This window comes from Molossus molossus, unplaced genomic scaffold, assembly GCF_014108415.1.
Source record: "Molossus molossus isolate mMolMol1 unplaced genomic scaffold, mMolMol1.p scaffold_m16_p_2, whole genome shotgun sequence".
Taxonomy (NCBI): Eukaryota; Metazoa; Chordata; class Mammalia; order Chiroptera; family Molossidae; genus Molossus; species Molossus molossus.
This window is the reverse complement of record NW_023425355.1, coordinates 8,446,700-8,467,973: the sequence shown is the minus strand read 5'-3', so window position 1 is coordinate 8,467,973 and position 21,274 is coordinate 8,446,700. Positions and strand designations below refer to the sequence as shown.

At 39.5% G+C, this 21,274-nt stretch overlaps 2 protein-coding genes across 29 annotated transcripts in view; one reads left to right on the top strand and one right to left on the bottom strand.

Annotated features, from left to right (window-relative positions):
• ATRX (ATRX chromatin remodeler) overlaps nucleotides 1–21,274 on the top strand; it is a 247,111-nt gene that overhangs the window by 39,883 nt on the left and 185,954 nt on the right. For 14 of the 28 annotated variants that reach the window (XR_004960594.1, XR_004960593.1, XR_004960590.1 and 11 more), the window contains exons 3-5: nucleotides 7,134–7,171; nucleotides 8,126–8,238; nucleotides 20,821–20,876. Coding sequence is in view for 3 of the 28 variants with exons in the window: in XM_036270983.1 (XP_036126876.1) it covers nucleotides 7,134–7,171; nucleotides 8,126–8,238; nucleotides 20,821–20,876 (207 nt within the window). In the remaining 25 variants the exon portion in view is untranslated. The remainder of the gene's footprint in view (nucleotides 1–7,133; nucleotides 7,172–8,125; nucleotides 8,239–20,820; nucleotides 20,877–21,274) is intronic. The other 14 variants (XR_004960609.1, XR_004960591.1, XR_004960595.1 and 11 more) reach the window with 1 other exon arrangement.
• Nucleotides 4,140–4,529, bottom strand: LOC118635929 (40S ribosomal protein S12-like). Its single transcript, XM_036270987.1, has one exon. It carries the CDS (start codon nucleotides 4,527–4,529, stop codon nucleotides 4,140–4,142), a length of 390 nt encoding a protein of 129 aa, XP_036126880.1.

The window sequence follows — 21,274 nt, the reverse complement described above, 5'->3', positions numbered from 1 at the left end:
ATCAATTGGTTGCCTCCCGTATGCTTCTTGACTGGGGATCAAACCTGCAACCTAGGTATGTGCCTTACTGGGAATCAAATTGGCAACTTTTGGTGCATGGGATGATGCTCCAACTGACTGAGCCACCCAGCCAAAGCTCATTTGTATGTTTTATATCCAGTTTTTCTTGCTTTATCTGTTGGAAGGTTCTCCTTCCCTATTGAATGATCTTGTTGACAATCTGTTGACCCTATATATGCAAGGGTTTATTTCTGGTTTTTTTTTTTTTTTTTTTACTTCATTGACTATATGTTTGTCCTTATTCCAGTATCACACAGTTTTGATTATTTTAGCTTTGCAATTAGTCTGAAGTCAGGAAGTGTAAGTACTCCTACTTTTTTTTTCTTCTTCTCACAATTGTTTTGGCCATTCAGGGGTCCTTGAGATTCCTCATGAATTTTAGGATGGGGTTTTCTTTTTTTTTTATCCTCACCTGAGGACATTTTTTGTTCAGGTAGAGTGGGAGGAAGAGAGGAAGAGAGAGAGAGAGAGAGAGAGAGAGAGAGAGAGAGAGAGAGAGAGAGAGAAAGAAACAGAGAAACATTGATGTGAAAGGGACACATCGAGTGGCTGCCAGCCGCACGACCGACCAGGGCCGTGGACAAACTGCAACCAAGGTACATGCCCTTAGCGGGAACCGAACCCAGGTCTCTCGGGACCGCAGGCCGATGCTCTAGCCGCTGAGCCAAACTGGCCAGGGCGGGTTTTCTATTTTTTTAAAAAAAGGCTGTTGGCATTTTGATAGAAATTGAATTGAATCTGCAGATCAATTTGGGAGTATTGTCATCTTAACAGTGTTAACTCTTCCAACCCATGAACACACGATATCTTTCTATTTATTTGTGTCTTTAATTGCTTTCAACAATATAAATATTACTCTTGCCCTGGCTGGTTTGACTCAGTGGTTAGAACGTTGGCCTGTGGAACAAAGAGTCTTGGGTTTGATCCTTGTCGAGGGCACGTACCTTGGTTGGGGTTTGGTCCCTAGCCCCAGTCCTGGTTGGGGGTAGTGCTGGAGGCAACCAGTCGATGTTTCTTTTTTTCTCCCCCACCAATCTATCTGAAGATAAGTGGGAAAATATCCTCAAGTGAGGATTAAAAAAAATTAGAATACTTAAAGAAGAAAAAAAAACATGGCAATTTTCAGTGTGTCTTTCCTCTTCTTGGTTAAATTTATTCCTAAATATTTAATTCTTTTTGATGGTATTATATACGGAATTGTTTTCTTAATTTTCTCTTTGGACTGTTCATTGTTAGTATGTAGAAATGTGACTGATTTTTACACGTTGATTTTGTATGTACAAACTTTACTGAATTCATTTATTAACTGCAAGAATTTTTTGTGATACCTTTAAGGTTTTTGTAATGTATCTTCTGTGAACAGAGATAATTTACTCATCTTTTCTAATTTGAATTATAATATGCTATTTTAAACAATTATGAAATGAACAAAATTTTAAAATTACCGTTGTTATTTTATAAACACACGTTTTGGTCAGTATATTCATGATTGGATAGCCAAAATTCAGAGTATCTATGTGGTTCATTACTATGTCATGTAGGCAGCAGCCCATCTATGGCATCAGGTAGATACATGGGTGAAAATGAAAATTTTTTTTGTAAGATGTTACTGTTATGGACCACAGGGTAATGGATACATAGGGTACATCTGCAACTGTGTGTGAATCTACAGTGATCTCAAAATGAAAAGTTGAATAAAAAAAAAGGCTGGTTCCTCTACACATACAATTCTCCAAAATAATAGTACAAAAGAAATGTAACACTAATAATTTTTGGAACTGCACCATTCCTCATGGAAAAAATATAAAGCAGTAAAACATTCAAGAGAGAGAACATAGTCCATACTTAAAAACATTGACATTAGGGCTCAAAAGTTGTCTGAAATTTAGTCATTTATGATATGGTTAGCTTGCTTGCATTAAGAATTTAGATTTTGGGGAGGTCTTGCCAGATAGGCAGATCAGATCTCACAGGTCATCTACATCAAGTCCATGTTTTAATTGTGTGGCTGCAAGTCTGAATGCTGAACACGTTCTTCTTCAATGGATATTTTTACCCACTCTTTTTTTAAAAATATTTTTAATTGATTTTTTTAGAGGGAGGAGAAGAGAGAGAGAGGTAGAAACATCCATGTGAGAGACAAACATCTATAGGCTGCCTCCTGCACACCCCCTACTGGGGATTGAGCCTACAACCTGGGCATGTACCGTCACTGGGAATTGAACTAGGACCTCTCAGTCTATGGGACAATGCTCAATCCACTGAGCCACACCAGCCGGGCTTTTTAAGCATTCTTAAAGGATAATTTTAAGAACTTTTACCTAGAACCTAGAGTTAAGTAATGTATAGTACTGGTGTCGATTTCTTGATGTTAATTTTGTATCCTGCTACTTTCCAAATTCATTTAAGTCTAGTAGATTTTTGATGGAGTCTTTAGGGTTTTCTATGTATAATATCATGTCATCTGCGAATAATGACAGTTTCACTTCCTCCTTTCCCATTTGGATCCATTTTATTTTTTCTTCATGTCTGATTGCTGTGGCTAAGACTTCCAGTACTATGTTAAATAAGAGTGGCGAAAATGGGCATCCCTGTCTTGTTCCTGTTCTTAAGGGAAATGCTTTTAGTTTTTGCCCATTGAGTATGATGTTGGCTGTAAGTCTTTCATATATGGTTTTTATTATGTCAAGATATGATCCCTCTATTCCCACATTGCTATGAGGAACAGGGTAGACTCAGAGACATGGAAGTAGGGTACAGACTGACAGCCCTCGGAGGAGGGGTAGGGGGGAAGGGAAGAGATAAACCACAGAACTTATATGCATGTACGCATAACCAATGGACATGGGCAACAAAGCTGGGGACGGGGTGGTGGGGATGGGGAGGATAGTGTCAATGGGGGAAAAAAGGAGAAACATCTGTAACAAAAATAAATTAATAAAAAAAGTAAAAAACCACAATTGCACATTGTCTTTTTTTTTATCCTCACCCGAGGACATTTTTTCTATTTTTTGTTCAGATGGAGTGTGGGAGGGAGAGACAGAGAGAGAAACATCGACGTGAAAGGGACACTTCGAGTGGTTGCCACCCACACGACCCAACCAGGGCCGGGGACAAACTGCAACCGAGGTACGTGCCCCTAGTGGGAACCGAACCCGGGTCTCTCAGGACCGCAGGCCGATGCTCTAACTGCTGAGTCAAACTGGCCAGGGCCAATTGCACATTGTCTTAAAAAAATAAAATAAATGGGGGAGGAGGGTGTTAGTGGGGTAAAAAAGGAGAAACATCTGTATCAAAAATAAAATTAAAAAAATAAAACATCCTTGCCAAACTTTAAATATATATATATATATGGTACTGGTTGAGTCAGCTTCACGTTTCGGTAGAGGGAGAAAGAGAGTGACAACTATTAAAAAAATAACTTCTATTAGTTCACAGTTGTAAAACTGATCACTTAATGTGTACAGTTTTGCCTTAGGAAACGATTCTTCAGTTTACAAAAGGATTAGTAAGTGCTGCTTTTTAAACAGTTGGTTTGGTGTGTTTAAAATACCATTTTCACAAATTAGATGTAAACAGTTCTAAGGAACCTCTCTAATGTGCAAGTTTAGAAATGAGGCAGATTTTTAACTGGAATTAGAACTTTTATATGCAAATGATTATTTACATTCTAAGTAGTCACCCTGGGAGGCCATAGTAATAGTTATGATGATGTCATTACTGAGGACACTTTGAGAACTCTCTGTTTGTAACCAATTTAGAAGTCACGCAAGGAAATAAATTTTCAGGAATACTTTGGATTTTGGCAAAAACGGATTTTATCAAACTCGATAATCTTGGATTATTCACCATATTTGACTCTACATGACATTTGGCTATTTCCAAAAATCCCATCCACCCTCAGATTTTTCAAGTGAATGAGCAAATTTTTTAAACCATGTATCAAAATTTTTTCGCCCTTGAACTTCTACCTGGTCTCATAACTTATAATATAATACAAACATATTTATGCCTGAAAGTACTGCCCTTTACAGAAGAGAGAAGTATTTTTTTTTGAGAAACAAAGCCAAGTTTTTTGTTCATTTGTAGTACTCCTCGATGGCATCCTTTGCCTGAGATTCTTTGCCATAGTCCTTAACCACCACACAACTGCAACCAACCACTTTATGGGGTTTTTCCTCTCTGTCGATTTTGCAGAGGCCTACCCATTCCCCTAGTTTCTTGTTGTCATCAACCTTTATGAAGTTGATTTGGTGTATCATACAAAGGGCCTCCACCAACTTGACATACATAGGCTCATCACAGTTAGATGTGAGCACACAAAGGTGGGCTTGGCGCTTGTCTAAGGCTTTGGCAGATTCGCGAATTCCGCGCACTAGGCCATCGTGGATGAGGGCGGTCTTCAGCACCTCTTGTAAAGCTGTGTTAACGTCCATCACACCTCCAGCAGCAATGCCATCCTCGGCCATGGCGCTGGGTTATGGGTAGAGCTGAATCTTGAACGCACCCAAGCCTCCGCCTCTGCGCAACTCCATGGTGGCAGGGAAAGAGCTGATTGTATTGTTTTTATTTTTGTGTGTGGTGGTACTAATAATGGGTTACACTGATTTATCCATAGTTCTGACCGTGGTAGGCTACAGCATGAACTCATGTGATAGCTAAGCTAGATTTGTGGTTGGATTGCTGTGAGTTCTAGGAATGAGCAGGATAGTCATCATTTTTACTGATCTGCTGTACTTTAATTTCTAATGAACAACTTTTTTGCTCTTTGGTAATTGATGGGACAAGATGTAGAATGATATCATTCATGCTTATTTTAGAATTTTGGTTACAGGGAATTGTGTGTGCTATGGGTTGACATGTTACATCTTTTCTTCTGGATTCGTTTTCTAATTTAAGATGAAGGGCACCAAATAACTTGATAATTTTCTTGTACATCTGACTTTTTTCCAAAGGAAGATTATAGCAAAAAGTAGAAATCTTGTCGTTTTGGTACCTTTATTCTAGAGGCATATTTGTTTCAAAATTTTGTAAAACAACTCTCTTCACCAAGACAAAACAACCAAAATTCCACACACGGATTTTGCAGTGTGTCTGTTATTTCTATTTCTTTTTCATTCCCTAAATATCTTGGGTTCTTTCTGACCAAAAATAGGAGAAGGAAGCATAGGGACCACTGGCCTTGGGGCCCAGCACCCTGCTTGAATTGGGATGGTTCCTGGCCCTAGAAGCCTGATGGCTGTTACCTGATTGATTCACAGTGTTTTAATGTACATTCTGTTGATTATTAGTGAGGTTGGAGTGCTTGTTCTCCCAGTTTTTTTGTTACCCACTTGTATTTCCTGATTTTTGTTTGTTAATCCACATAAAATTCACCATTGACACCATTTTAGTATACAATTTTATTTTATTTTATTTTTTTTGGTGAATTCACAGTATTGTACAACTGTCACCACTTTCTGATTTTAGAACATTTTCATTGCTCCCAAAAGAGAACCCATACCTGCCAAATTCCCCTCTTTCTCCATACCTTATCAACCACTAATTTACTTTCTGTCTCTCTGGATTTGCCTATTCTGGACATTTCATATATGCAAATGGAATCATCCTGTATGTAACATTTTGTGTCTGCTTTTTATAGCATAATGTTTCTAACAGTCATCCATGTTTCATCATTGATGAGTAGTATTTCTTTTCTTTTTATTGGGGTATAATATTCTGTTTATTCATCGGTTAATGGACATTTGGGTACTTTCTACTTTTGGTTATTATGACTGTTGCTGCTGTGTATACTTTTTTTTGCATGTGTGGGCATATATTTTGATTCTCTTGGGTATATCTCTAGAAGTGAAATTGCTAGGTCATTTGGTAACTCAATGTTTAGCTTCTTGAGTCCCTACTAAACTTTTTCGTAGTGACTATACCATTTTACATTTGTACCAATATATGTGGGTTTAGAATTCTCTACATCCTTGCCAACCTTTACTTTTCATTTTTAAAGTTTAATCATATTCATTCTAATGAGTGTAAAATAACATCTCTTGGTTTTCATATGCATTTTCCTAATGACTGATAATCTTGAGCTTTTATCATATACTTGCTGTCCATTTGTATATCTTTGAGGGAAATGTGTACCTAAGTCCTTTGCTAATTTTTATTTTTAAGATTTTTTTGGGGGGGGGGTATGTGCCCCTAGCGGGAACCGAACTGGGACTCTCTGGTTCGCAGGCCGACACTCCAACTGCTGAGCCTAACCGGCTAGGGCCCTTTGCTAATTTTTAAATCGGTTGTTCGTCTTTTTATTATTTAATTGTCAGAATTCTTTATATTATTAATACTTTTAAGAGGAAGCAATAATATTCATCTGACTGGTTTTCTCTTAGAGCCATTTCCATGATGATGATGAGACTCAATTATATTTTTTATTTCAGTCACTCCTGATAAACAACAAATTTGAAGAAATAAAAAAAATCTGAAATAAAAAAAGAGGATATATATTATTAAAAAGGCTATTAATACCTTTTTAGATATATGATTTGAAAAGTTTTCTCAAATTGTGTAGGTTGTCTTCACTTTCTTGATGGTATCTTTTCATACACAAAAGATTTGAATTTGGATGAAGTCAATTTTATGTATTTTCCTTTTGCTTTTAAGTTTAGGAAATCTTTGATTGGAAATAGGGTATATGTTTATTTTCTGCCTTTGAAACTTGTAACTTAACAGGATATGCTGTAATAATTTAGTTACATAAATATTTCCCCAGGAATCTCTGAGCTCTTCTAAGCCCTGTTCTAGGTTTTCTTTATCCTCGTGACAGTCATTTATTCAATTATTCTGTGCCAAGGAGCAGATAGAGTAATAAACATAAAAAGATTACTGAAGCCCAGCTGGTGTAGCTCAGTGGTTGAGCGTCAACCCATACCTACGAGGTTGCCGGTTCCATTCCTGGTCAGGGTACATGCCCAGGTTGTGGGCCCACCCAATGGGGAGCATGCAGGAGGTGGCCAATTGATGTTCTCTCTCATCGACGTTTCTATCTCTCTCTCCCTCTCCCTTCCTCTCTCAAAATCAAGAAAGAAAAAAAAAAAAGACTACTGAAGCCTTCTAGAGAGTAAGTGCTCAGTAAATATATTTGATAAATTACTGAATTGTTATTTTCTTTTATTAAAAAATTTTTTTTGAAGTTCCCTTAATTCCCACTGATCTACATCATGCCCTCCCTTCCCTCCTGTGTCATTTTGTACCTCCCTGCTTCTAGCAAAGCCAACCTGGCACTACCCTAGCCTCTTGATTTCACCCACCCCACCCAATTAAAAAAAATTTTTTTTCTTTATTAATTTTTAGAGAGAGGAAGGGAGAGGGAGAGAGAGACAGAAACATAAAATCGATGAGAGAGGACATCGATCGGTTACCTCCTGCATGCCCCTCACTGGGGACCTGACCCACAACCTGGGCATGTGTCCTGACTGGGAATCAAACTGGCGACCTCTTGGTACATGGATTGATGCTCAACCACTGAGGCACACTGGCCGGGCTGAATTATTTTAAATGATGGAAAACAAAATCCCATATTATGAGCATTTTACATAAATAATATTTTGATCCTAGGTAACTGTACAGGTATGTGTGTTACTCATATTTTCATATCCTCAGAGAAATAAAGAAAATTAATTTTCTTTTTTTTTTAATCCTCACCCGAGGATATTTTTCCATTTTTTTGTACAGATAGAGTGGGAGGGAGAGAGAGAGAGAAACATCGACGTGAAGGGACACATCGAGTGGCTGCCACCCGCACGACCGACCAGGGCCGGGGACAAACTGCAACCGAGGCACGTGCCCTTAGCGGGAACCGAACCTGGGTCTCTCCGGACCGCAGGCCGGCGCTCTAACCGCTGAGCCAAACTGGCCAGGGCAAGAAAATTAATTTTCTTTATGTTTCATTTTGAACATGCATTTTTTTCAGACCACTTACTATATAGATACAGTTTTAGTTTGTTAGAACTTTACATTGGATTAAATGCATGACAAGTTAATTAAAGAAATTCTTTAAATTTTGTTTTGATAGTGAAAGCAAGTTGAATACATTGGTGCAGAAACTTCATGACTTTCTGGCACATTCATCAGAAGAATCTGAAGAAACAAGTTCTCCTCCAAGACTTATGATGAACCAAAGCACAGGTAAATTGAAAAAGAATGTGCAATATCGTCTATATTCCATTTATTTATTTATTTTTTTGGGGGGGGGCAGCTATTAGAGGCTTTAATAGCCTCTGTGTATCTAGTATTTAGCTAATATCTTATTGGAGATGTTAATTTAGGTAAGTGAAAATGTAAGGTTTTATGGTTATAGGTGCTTAGAGAAGGATGTACTCCTGGTTTTGTGTGTAATGGAAATGTCTTATAGAGGAATTGGTGAATGTTGACTGTGCAAAATAGTAATATTAGAAGAGGTGGGAACAGTATAGAAATAAAATTCTAGCTGTCATTTATGTATTATGAGTTAAATTTTTAACTTTAATTAAAGGAAATTAAATCTACTTCTGAGTATATTTGGTACATATTTCTGTTTGTATGTATCCACCTGAATAGTTGGTGCATATGGTTTTTTAATTTCAAAACACCTTGACATATATCTAAATCTGTTTTGGAGAACATCTGATCTTTTGTAAAAAGTTAATTTTATTTAATTTATTGGGGTGACATTGGTTTATAAGATGATATAGGTTTCAAATGTATAGTTCTTTTTTTTTTTTTTTTTATCCTCACCCGAGGACATTTTTCCATTTTTTGTTCAGATAGAGTGGGAGGGAGAGAGAGGAAGAGAGAGAGAGAGAGAGAGAGAAACATCGATGTGAAGGGACACATCGAGTGGCTGCCACCTGCACGACCAGCCAGGGCCGGGGACAAACTGCAACCGAGGTACGTGCCCTTAGCGGGAACCGAACCCGGGTCTCTCCGGACCGCAGGCCGACGCTCTAACCGCTGAGCCAAACTGGCCAGGGCTCAAATGTACAGCTCTATGATACATCATCTGTATATTGTATTGTGTGTCCCAGCCAAAGTCACCATACATTTGATGTCATTTACTCTTTACTACCCTCTATTCTTTCTGGTAACCGCCATACTGTTGTTTGTATCTATGAATTTTTTATTGCTTGTTTGTTCATTTGTTACTTTCAGTTTTATATCTCACATATGAATGAAATTATATGGTTTTAATTTGTTTTGGCTTATTTCGCTTAGCGTGATATTCTCAGGGTCCATTCATGTTTTCACAAATGGCAGTATTTTGTTTTTCCTTATGACTGTGTGGTATTCCATTGTCTATATGTACCACATCGTCTTTATCTAAACATCTATTAAGGGACACTTTGGTTGCGTCCATGTGTAATGTTGCAGTGAACATGGGGTACATGTGTATTTGTGAATAAATGTTTTCAATTTTTTTGGGTAGATACCCAGATAAGGGATTGCTTGGTCATAAGGTAATTTTATTCTTAATTTTTTGAGGAACTGCCATACTGTACCAGTCTGTAGTCTCACCTGTAGTGAATGATGGTTTCTTTTTTTCCACAACCTTTCCAATACTTATTACTTGTTTTGTTGATATAGCCATTTTAACAGGTGTGAGGTGGTATTTCATTGTAGTTTTTTATTTTTATTTTTTTATTTTATTTTATTTTTTGGTACGTGCCCCTTGTGGGAACCAAAACCAGGACTCTGGTCCACAGGCTGACGCTCCAACCACTGAGCCAAACCGGCCAGGGCTTCATTGTAGTTTTTTTAAAAACAATTTTTAAAACTCATCTTTACTGTTGAATGTATTACAGATGTTTCTTCCTTTTTTCCCCGTTGACCCCCCTCCTCCTCATTCCCGCCCCCTCCTGCTTTCCCCACACTATTGTCGGTGTCCATTGGTTGTGCATATGTGCATAGAGTTCTTTGGTTTTCTCATCCCACCCTCCCTTCCCCTTTCCCTTTGAGGTTCATCAGTCTAACAACCAAGTTGTACTTCTTAATTCCTTCATCTTTTTCACCCATCCTCTTAGCCCCCACCCATCTGGCATGCAACAAAAAGTTCTCTGTATCTATGAGTCTGTTTCTGTTCTGCTTGCTCATTTTGTTTGTGGATTCAATTGTTGATAGATATGTATTAATTGCCATTTTATTGTTCATATTTTTGTTCTTTGCCTTCAAGAAGACCCTTCAACATTTCATATAATACTGGTTTGGTGGTGATGAACTCCTTTAGCTTTTTCTTGTCTGGGAAACTCTTGATATGTCCATCGATTATAAATGATAGCTTTGCAGGATAGAGTCATCTTGGTTGTTAGGTCATTGCTTTTCATCACCTTGAATATCTCTTGCCACTCCTTTCTGGCCTGCAAAGTTTTTTTTTTGAGAAATCAGCTGACAGTTTTATGGGAGCTCCTTTGTAGGTAACGGACTGCTTTTCTCTTGCTGCTTTTAAGATTCTCTCTTTGTATTTAACCTTTGGCATTTTGATGATGATGTGTCTTGGTGTGGACCTCTTTGGATTCAACTTGTTTGGGACTCTCTTTGCTTCCTGGACTTGTATGTCTGGTTCCTTCACCAAGTTAGGGAAGTTTTCTGCCATTATAGTTTCAAATAGTTTTTTGATTTCTTGCTCTCTCTCTTCTCCTTCAGGCACCATGATGCAAGCACGCTTGATGTCCATCAACTTTTTGGAGTCTTTTTTCTTTTTACTGTTCTGATTGGGTGTTTTCTGCTTCCTTATATTCCAAATAGATGGTTTGCTTCTTGGCTTTACCTACTCTACTATTGATTTCCTGTAAATTATTCTTTATTTCAGTTAGTGCATCCTTCATTTGTGACTGACCCTTTTTTATGTTGTTGATGTTCTCACTAAGTTCTCAGAGGTCTTCTTAAGTTCCTTGAAGGTCTCATTAAGTTTCTTGGATGTCTCACCAAGTTCCCTGAGCAACCTTATAACCTGTGTTCTGAACTCTGCATCTGTTAGATTGCTTATCTTCATTTTGTTTAGTTTTTTTCCTGGAGTTTTGTTCTTTTCTTTCATTTGGGACATGCTAATTTGTCTCCTTATTTTGGCTGCTTCCCTGCAATTGTTTATGTATTAGGCAGAATTTCTATGCCTCCTAGGCTTCGTAGGGTGACCTACTGTTGTAGGTGTCCTGTAGGATCCAGTGGCACAGTCTCCCTGATCACCCCAGCCAAGCCCTCGCGGTGCACCCCTAGTGTGGTCTGTACACCCTTCTCTTGTAATTGAGTCTTGATTTCTGTTGGTACATCAGTGGGAGGGGTTTACTCAGGCTGGTCAGCTGCAAGGACTGGCTGTGCCCACTAGTCACTACCTTGGAGGATCAGCTGTGCAGGGCCCACCACACAGAGCAAGACTTACTTCAGCAGAGCTCTGGTACCCACTGAGTCCACTCATTGAGTGTGTCACTTGTGGAAGTGGTTGGGTGGTGGTGTTTCGATGTGGTCTGAAGCTGTCCACCAAGTGTGCTGGCTCTGGGGCAAGGTCAGCCACTGCCTGTGCTCTATCCAGGGCCACCCGGCATAAACTACAAAGTGAACTGCCAGATAGCTGCTTCTTGTGCTGGGCTTGGAGGTGTCCAGGAAAAACCAAGTTGTGAACCAAGGCTAGCTGCTTCTAGTGCCATGCCTGGGGCCACTTAACAATAGGTATGGGGCTCGCTGAGACTGGCTGCTCTCAAGCCCTGGCTCCACACCGCTTTTGTGGGCCACTGGGTCACACAGGTCCATCCAGAACCCCGGCTCCACTTCGTTTTTGTGGGCTGCTGGGTTGTACAGGGCCCTATGGAGCCCCCGGTCCCACTGCTGCTGGCTGGGGAGTGCTGCTGCCCAGTGGGGCTCAGCTTCTGCTCAGCCTTTGCTGTAGTTTTGGGGGGGGGGTAGTTCTCTGCTGCTGGTCTGTGCTTCTGTTGCCTGGGGATGGTTGTCTGCTCCCCAGCCTCTGTTGCTGGTACTATATCTCCACTCTGATTGGGCTGCTACTGCGGGGGATGGTGCTGGGATCCCGGCCATTTGTGGTTTCTGCAACCAGCACCTTGACAGCTCCACTACTGTGCACTGGTCTGTGTTGACCCAGGGTGTCCACTGGCCTGATGGCGCCAGATGCACTGGTGGCTCAGGTATCTGATGTTGCTTGTTTGAGAGAGTTTAGGAAACTATGAAGCAGGATCCAACACAGGCCAATCCTATGGTAAAGCCTTTGGAAACAGCTTGGGTGGGCCTGAAAGTTGGGTGGGGCCGGGCCTCAGGGAATCACCAGGGTGGGGCAACCAGTGTGAGCCAGGTTGCTGGAGTCCCAGATAAGGCGGCTGTCTGCCTGCCCTGTTGGGAAAGGGTTCACCAAAGGAAAAACGGCCTCCACTAGCACCTCTGTCCAGGAGAAAGCTGCTCCTCCAGCCCTCGTCTGGAGGCCAGACAGCTCAGTTCTTCCCTGTTCTCTGGTGCCCCTCGAGCTGCTTCCCCTCGGAGCTCAGAGGGAGTGGGTCTGAGTAAGTCTGTGCGTGGCCCCTTTAAGAGGAACTGCTGGGGCTTCCACAGCCGCAGCCTCCCTCTGCCTCAGTTCCTGCTGGTTTTGTAGCCAGTAGTGATGGGGACTTTTCTTCCTGGCACTGGGACCCTGAGCTGGGCGCCTGGTATGTGATGGGGACCCCTCACTCCTCAGGGAGCACCTTCCCAGCTGAGGTCTCTCCTGATTTTTATCCACTACACGTGGGTGTGGGAACAGCCCATCCAAACCTCTGCCCTCCTACCAGTCTCAATGTGGCGGCTTCTTTAATTTTGTAGTTGTAGGACTTCCATTCAGCTCGATTTCAGGCGGTCCTGAATGATGATTGTGTTGTAATTTTGATGTTGTGGGAGGAGGCGATACTACGTTTACCTACACCGCCATCTTGATTCCAGCCTCTAAAAACATTTTTTGTTAATCCTCACCTGAGGATATTTTTCCATGGATATTTTTTTTTTTTATTTATTTACTTTTTATCCTCACCCGAGGACATTTTTCCATTTTTTGTTCAGGTAGAGTGGGAGGGAGAGAGAGGAACAGAGAGAGAGAGAAACATCGACGTGAAAGGAACACATCGAGTGGCTGCCACCCGCACGACCGACCAGGGCCGGGGAAAAACTGCAACCGAGATATGTGCCCTTAGCGGGAACCGAACCCGGGTCTCTCTGGACCGTAGGCCGACGCTCTAACCGCTGAGCCAAACCGGCCAGGGCTTTCCATGGATATTTTTTAAATAGAGTAGATGGAGGGAGGGAGGGATGGAGGGAGAGAGAGAGAAAGAGAGAAACATCTATGTGAGAGAGACTCATCGATTAGTTGCCTCCCATATGACCCCAACCAGCTGAGGATTGCACATGTAACCCAGGTTATATGCCCTTGACCGGGAATTGAACCTGTGATCCTTTGGTCTGTGGACAGATGCTCTGTCTGCTGAACCAAACCAGTCAGGGCTCATTGTAGTTTTGATTTGCATTTCCCGAATAGCTAGTGAAGTTGAGCAAAGTGTCTTCCGTAAGCGGTGTTGTGAAAATTGGAAATCCACGTACAAAAGAATGAACTAGGCTGCTGTTTGTTACCATGTACAAAAATTAACTCATACTGGATAAAACATATAAATATAAGGCCTGAAACAATAAATTACATAGAAAAAAAACATAAGTACTAAACTTACGGATCTTGGTCTTAGATAAGATTTTGTGAATTTGACACTAAAAGCAAGGGAAGTAAAAGTAAGAGTAAATGAATGGGGCTATTTAAAACTAAAAAGCTTCTACACAGCAAAAGAAACCATCAACAAAACAAAAAGACAGCCATCCAAATGGGAGATGACATTTGCAAGCAACAGCTCCAACAAGGGATTAATATCCAAAATATATAAAGAAATCATACAACTTAACTATAAAGAAAACAAACAATTTAATTAAAAAATGGGCAGAGGACCTGAACACTTCTCGTAATAAGGAATGCAAATGGCAAACGGATATATGAAAAGATGCTCAAATTCCTTTCTTTTCTTTTTTTTTTTTTTTTTTATCCTCACCTGAGGACATTTTAGCATTTATCTTCATATAGAGCGGGAGGGAGAGAGATAGGAAGAGAGAGAGAGAAACATCGATGTGAGAGAGACAGATCCACTGGTTACCACCCACATGACCCCATCCAGGGCCAGGGACAAACTGCAACTGAGGTATGTGCCCTTAGCGGGAACCGAACCCAGGACTCTCTGATTCACGGGCTGACACTCTAACCGCTGACCCACACCGGCCAGGGCCCCAACAATGTTTTTTTGTTGTTAATTCTTACCCAAGGATATTTTCCCATTGATTTTTAGGTAGAGTGGGAGGGGGAGAGGGAGGGAGAGAGAGAGAGAAAACATGAAACATCAATGTGAGAGAGAGACAGTGAGTGGCTGCCTCCTGCACGATCCCTACTTGAGCCAGGGATCAAACCTGCAATCTAGGTATGTGCCCTTGACTGGGAATTGACTCGCGACCCTTTGGTCTGAGGGCTGACGCTCTAATCACTGAGCCAAACCAGCCAGGGCCTAACAATGTTTTTATAGGAAAGCCCACCCCCCCTCACCCCCCCCATCCCCACGTCCAGGATCCAGTTCAAGATTACGCATTGCATATAGTTGTCTTGTCTTTTTAGTCTTTTAATGTCTAAAACAATTTCTTTGTCAGAAGCTTGGCATTTGGTGATTATCCCCTCAATGTGGGTTTTTGCCTGTTATAATTAGATTTGGGTTATTTTTGGCAGGATTACTGCATAAGTTGTATTATGTTCTTGTCAGTACATCATTTCAAAAGGCACATGATGTCATTTTTGTCTTTCTTGATGATGCTAACTTAGGTTTCTTAATTATGGTTATTTTGCTATATTGATCCACTATAAAGTTATGATTTTATTTCTTTTTGACTAATGAGTCATTTGTTGAAGATTAGTGTGAAATTACATAAGTATTCTTTTCATCATCAAAATTTTTTTATGGAAACAAACTCTTAAATACAAAGAACAGACTTGTGGTTGCCAGAAGGGTCGGCAGTTGGGGATTGGATGAAAATGGTGAAGGAATCAGAAGTACAAATTGGTACTTACAAAATAGTCATGGGTATGTAAAGTACAGCATAGGGAATATAGTCAATAATATTGTAATAACTATGTATGGTACCAGGTGGGTACCTGAAATATCAGGGGGAACACTTTTTTTTTTTTTAATTATTTTTTCTTACTGATTTTTTTAGAGCGAGAGGAAGGGAGAGGGAGCGAGAGATAGAAACATCAATGAGAGAGAACATCAATTGGTTGCCTCCTGCACGCCCCCCACTGGGGATTGGGCCCACAACCTGGGTATGTGCCCTGACTGGGAATCGAACTGGTAACCTCCTGGTGCATGGGTTGGTACTCAACCACTGACCCACATCAGCCAAGCCAGGAGGAACACTTTGTAAAGTATATGATTGTCCAACCACTATACTGTACACCTCAAGCTAATTTAAATGATATTGAGTGTAAGCTGTAATTGAAATGAAATGTGTTTTTTATTGCAAATTACCATGAACTTTGCAGTTTAAAACCATCAAAATTTATTATCTCACTGTAGACAACTGTTCTGTGGATCAGGAGTTCAATGGATTTTGCTGAGCTCTGCTCAGGTTATCACAAAGCCAAAATGAAAATGTTAGTAAGACTATTCTTTTCAGGTGGCTCTGTGGAAAAATCTATTTTCATGCTCATTCACGTTGTTGGCGGAATTCAGTTTCTTGTGGTTTTATGTTTGGGGTCCCCATTTCTTGCTGGCTTTTGGCTAGGATTCTCTCTCTCAGCTCCTTGAGGCTGTTAGTATTTCTTCTCACGTGGCCTCCCCCGTTTTCAAAGCCAGCAACATCTCATTGAGTCTTGTTCATATTTTGAATCTCTCTGATTTATTCTTTGCTAGCTGTTTCTGCCAACTTTTACCATCACCTGGAGAAATTTTTCTACTTTTAAGGACTCACATGATTACATTAGGTTCCCTTTCTTCTCACCTCCCTCTAATAACCTCTCATTTTAAAGTCAATTGTTCCATTTTACATAGCATAATTATGGGGGTCATATTTCCTCATAGTCACAGGTTCTGGGGATTAGGGTGCTTGAAATCCTGGGACCATTCCTAGAGATTCTGCCTACTACACTATCCACATTCATGATTCTTGCCAGAATCATATATTACAATGATGGGTTCAAAATGGTGATGTTCTAATATATCATTCCTTCTGTGCTTTAGTTGATATGTTACTATAATAAAGGGTTTTTTTCCTTGTGAATATTCTCTTACTATCATTATTTATTTTAGTGCTCAAATTGTACCAGTATTGGGTAGTGGAAACCTCTTTTGTATGATTCCTGCTGACCTTTTCACAAATCTTCATCATCCTTGAGCACTTCCTTACTTTTTATCCTCACAGGGTGTTCAATGTTTACTTTGCAATGCCCTTTCCCCAACCCTGGAATCAGTTATTTCTCCAAGGAGTTCCAATTCCTTTTAATTCAATATGGTACTTGGAAACGAAGATCTGGGTGTATGATGTGCTCATTGCCAGAAGATGTCTCTTCTTCCAGGACCTTTCACAGACAAAGCCAGTATATGTGTTATATTTTTATGAGTTGATACTGATAGTTTTTATTTTAATTTGATACCACAGACTTTGTTCTAGTCTTCTTCTTTTCATATTTTAACTTTTTCCTCTAATAGAAAGATGCCTGGCTCCCATTATTCTCAATTTATGTCTCATTTGCTCAGTTCTCATTGTACCCATGTAGTTTCAAATTTGCTAACCAAACTGTCACAGTAAAGAGAGAGAGAGAGAGAGAGAGAAAGAGAGAGAGAGAGAGATAAACATTGATTGGTTGGCTCCCATACACTCCCCTCAGCCTAGGTATGTGCCCTGATGACTGAGTATGGAACCTGCAACCTTTTAGTGTATACGACGATGCTCCAACTGAGCCATCTGGCCAGGACCAGTTTATTTTGTTTGTTTGTTTGTTTTTTTAGTTGACCTGGTATCCTGTGAACTTGCTCTAGGAAGCTTTTTTTTCACCTTGCAAATTCATTGGGATTTTGTACTTAATTTTGTCATCTGCAAATAGGATCAGTTTTATTCTTTCTTTCCATTTAGTTTCTTTTATTTTCACATTCTGCTAGGTCGGACTTTCTGAATTTTCCATTATTATATTGTAGAAGAATGGCGCTAGCAGACATCCTCTTGCTGTTTCTGATCTTATGGGGAATGCATTTGGTCTTTCATCATTAAGTATGATGGTTTCTGTATATGTATTTTGTAAATTCTCTTTATCAAATTGAGGAAGTTCACCTCTATTCCTAGTTTACTGAGAGTTTTTTAAATTGACATTTTTATTGAGATACTTGTAAGTTAACATACAGTTGTTAACAACTAATACAGAGCTCTTGTACACTTTGCCCAGTTTCCCACAATGGTAACATTTTATGAAACTACTATATTACCATAACCAGGTTATTGATAGCTACCAATCTGATTCAGATTTTTTCAGTTTTACTTGTACTTGAGTTTGTTTATTAAGCTCTATACAATTTTATTACCAGGTTGATTTCTGTATCCACTACCACAGATAAGATATAGATTACTCATCTTGCCCTTTTATAATCATGCTTATCACTCTACCTCCACACATAACTCTGCCTAACACCTAGCAATTACTAATCTGTCATTTATTATTACGAAAATTTTTTATTTTTAGCTGATACTCTGTTCCCATTAAACACTAAATTCCCAATCCCTTCTGCCCCTAGTCCCTGGCAACTACCACTCTGCATTCTGTCTTTTTGAATTTGACTACTTTAGGAAACTCATATAAGTGGGATCATACAATATTTGTTCTTTTGTGTCTAGCTTATTTTACTTAGCATAATGCCTTCAAGGTTCATCATTGTTATAGTAGTTATTAAACGTTGCTTCCTTTTTAAAAAAATGTTTTTATTGAATTTTTTTTTAGAGAGAGAGGAAGGGAGAGACAGATAGAAACATCCATGTGAGAGAGAAACATTGATCGGCTGCCTCCTGCATGCCTTGTACTGGGGATCGAGCCCGCAACCTGGGCATGTGCCCTGATGCTCAATCCACTGAGCTACACCGGCTGGGCAAAATTTCTTTCCTTTTTAAGGCTGAGTAGGATTCCCTTGTATGCATATACTATATTTAGTTTGTCATTAATCTGTCAGTGGATATTTGGGTCAGATACATGATTTGGGAATATTTCCCCCCATTCTGTTAGTTGTCTTTAGTTTTCTTAATGGTGTCCTTTGAAGCACAAAATATTTTCATTTTGATGTACAGTTTATCTAATTTTTCCTTTGTTGATTGTACTTTTTTTTTGGTTTCGTACCTAAGGATCCATTACTAAATCCAAGGTCACAAAGATTTCCCTCTGTATTTTCTTCTAAGAGTTTTCTAGTTTTAGCTCTTAGGTCTTTGATGCATTTAAAGTTAATTTTTGTATATGGTACAAAAATTATTTTTTTTACATGTGGATTCACAGTTGTATCAGCACCATTGTTGAAAAGACTGTTCTTTCCAGATTGAGTGGTTTTGGCATCCTATTTGAATATCAGTTGACCATAGATATATGGGTTTATTTATGGACTTTCAGTTCTTTTGACTGATCAATATGTTTGTTCTTTTGCCAGTACTGTACTGTCTTGATTAAAAATGTTTTACAGTAAGTTTAAACCCATATTGTTCAAGGGTCAACTGTTATTTTACTTGTTCCTTTTCTATCTTGATGCCTTTTATTTCTTTCTATTGCCTACATGCTCTGGCTAGAATCGCCATTACAATCTTGAATAAAAGTGGCAAGAGTAGATATTCTTGTTTTTCTCCTTATCTTAGAGGGGAAAAGAAAACATTTAATCTTTCACTATTAAGTATGATACCTGTCATATTTTGTAGGTAGTTGAGGAAATTCCCTTTTGTTTAGAGTTTTTTAAAAATTTTTTTTCTATATTGATTTTTAGAGAGAGAGGAGAGAGAGTTAGAAACATCAATGAGAGAGAACATCGATTGACCACCTCCTGCATGCCCCCACTGGGGATTTGGCCCACAACCTGGGCATGTGCCCTGGCAGGGAATCGAACCGGCAACCTCTTGGTGCATGGGTCGGTGCTCAACCACTGAGCCACACCGGCCAGACTATTTTTTTAAAATATTTTTTATTGATGATTTAGAGAGAGAGATAGAAACATCTATGTGAGAGAGATACATTGATTGTCTGCCTCCTGCATGCCCACCACCAGGAATCAAGCCTGCAACCCCTGCATGTGCCCTGACTGGGAATTGAACTGGTACTTCTCAGTCCATGGGACAATGCTCAATCCACTGAGCCACACTGGCCAGGCTTGTCTCTTTTTCTTGATTAATCTACTAGACTAAGCTTTGTCAATTTTGTTCATGTTTTCAAAGAATTACAGTTGGCTCTCCATATCGCCTCTATGGATTCCACCAAACATGGATGGAACATTTTTGGAAAAAAATGTTATGTTGTTGTTGCTCTGCCGGTGTGGCTCAGTGGTAGAGAGTCGACCTATGCACCAAGAGGTTGCTGGTTAGATTCCCGGTCAGGGCACATGCCAGGTTGTGGGCCAAATCCCCAGTGGGGGCATGCAGGAGGCAGCCAATTGATGTTCTCTCTCATCTATGTTTCCATCTCTTTTTCCCTCTCCTATCCTCTCTCTCTAAAATTAATAAAGAAAAAATATTTTAAAAAAAGGAAAAAAATGTTATGTTGTTGGTGATGTGTACTATGTAGTTAGGCCTATGATGGTTGCATCTATAGTAAATACGCACAGACTTTTTTCCATGTCATTATTCCGTAAACAATACAGTATAACAACTATTTGTGTAGCATTCACATTGTGTGAGGTATTATAAGTAATCTAGAGATGATTTAAAGTATATGGGATGGTGTGTGTAGGTTAAATGCAAGTACTACACCATTTTATTTAGAGGGCTTGAGCCCTTGAGTATTTTGATATCTGCAGGGGCTTTTGGAACCCATCCCCTACAGATAACTGAGGGATGACTATAACTTTTGGTTTCACTGATTTTCTCTATTGTTTTTCTATTCCCTATTTCATTAATGTCCTCTTCAATCTCTATTTCCTTCTCTGTGCTTTCTTTTGGTTTAGTTTGCTGTTATTTTTACAGTGTCTTTTGGTGAAGGGAAATAAATTTATTAATAGTATGGTTTAATTTTAAAAGATGAAGCTTAAAATTTCTTCTAAGAGACTAAACCCAAGGACATTTTTACATTTTATCTTCAGATAGAGGGGGAGGGAGAGAAGTAGGAAGAGAGAGAGAAACATCGATATGAGAGAGACACATTGAGTAGTTGCCACCTACATTACCCCAACCGGGGCTGGGGACAAATTGCAACCGAGGTATGTGCCCTTAGCGGGAACCCAACCCGGCACTCTCTGGTCTGCGTGCGGGCTGATACTCTAATCGTTGAGCCAAACCGGCCAGGGCAAAAGAGAGTGATTTTAGTCAGAAAACTTTTCTAGGAATATTTTAATTTGAGTAGTGTATTAGAAATATTGTCGTGCTTCATAGTTTGAAGAACGGTTTGTGAAGTTGTAGGTATTGGTGTTCTGTTTGATAATGTGTTGAGATAAATAACTGTTTTATTTTTTTTCTTTTTAGATAAAGTCAGTGGTTCTGGAAGTAGCTCTGATATGATGGAATACAGCAAGGAAGAGGTAAGAATAATTTGAAATATTTAAAAGAATAGCTAATTACTCCTATTTAATACATGCATGTGTTAAATTTACTGTTATACCCAAGTATTATTATGATACTTTATTTTGGGTAGTTGTTCATTTTTAGAAGATATTTATTGAATTTGTTATTATTGTGGTTCAGCAGTATACCAAAAGTCAGACAACTGAAGGCTTGCTAACTGATAGGTATTTGAATGTTATTATATCGGAACAGTGGTGTTCAAGATGGTTGTTACAGGCAAGAGTCTGTGGCTCTGAGATCTCTCAAAATTGGATATTCAGAGTCTCTTAAGCATTATTATAGGAACCTATCCTGAGGTCCTTCACGTGATACCCAGACCTACACTATGGTTTTGGGATTATTTCTATCTAATATA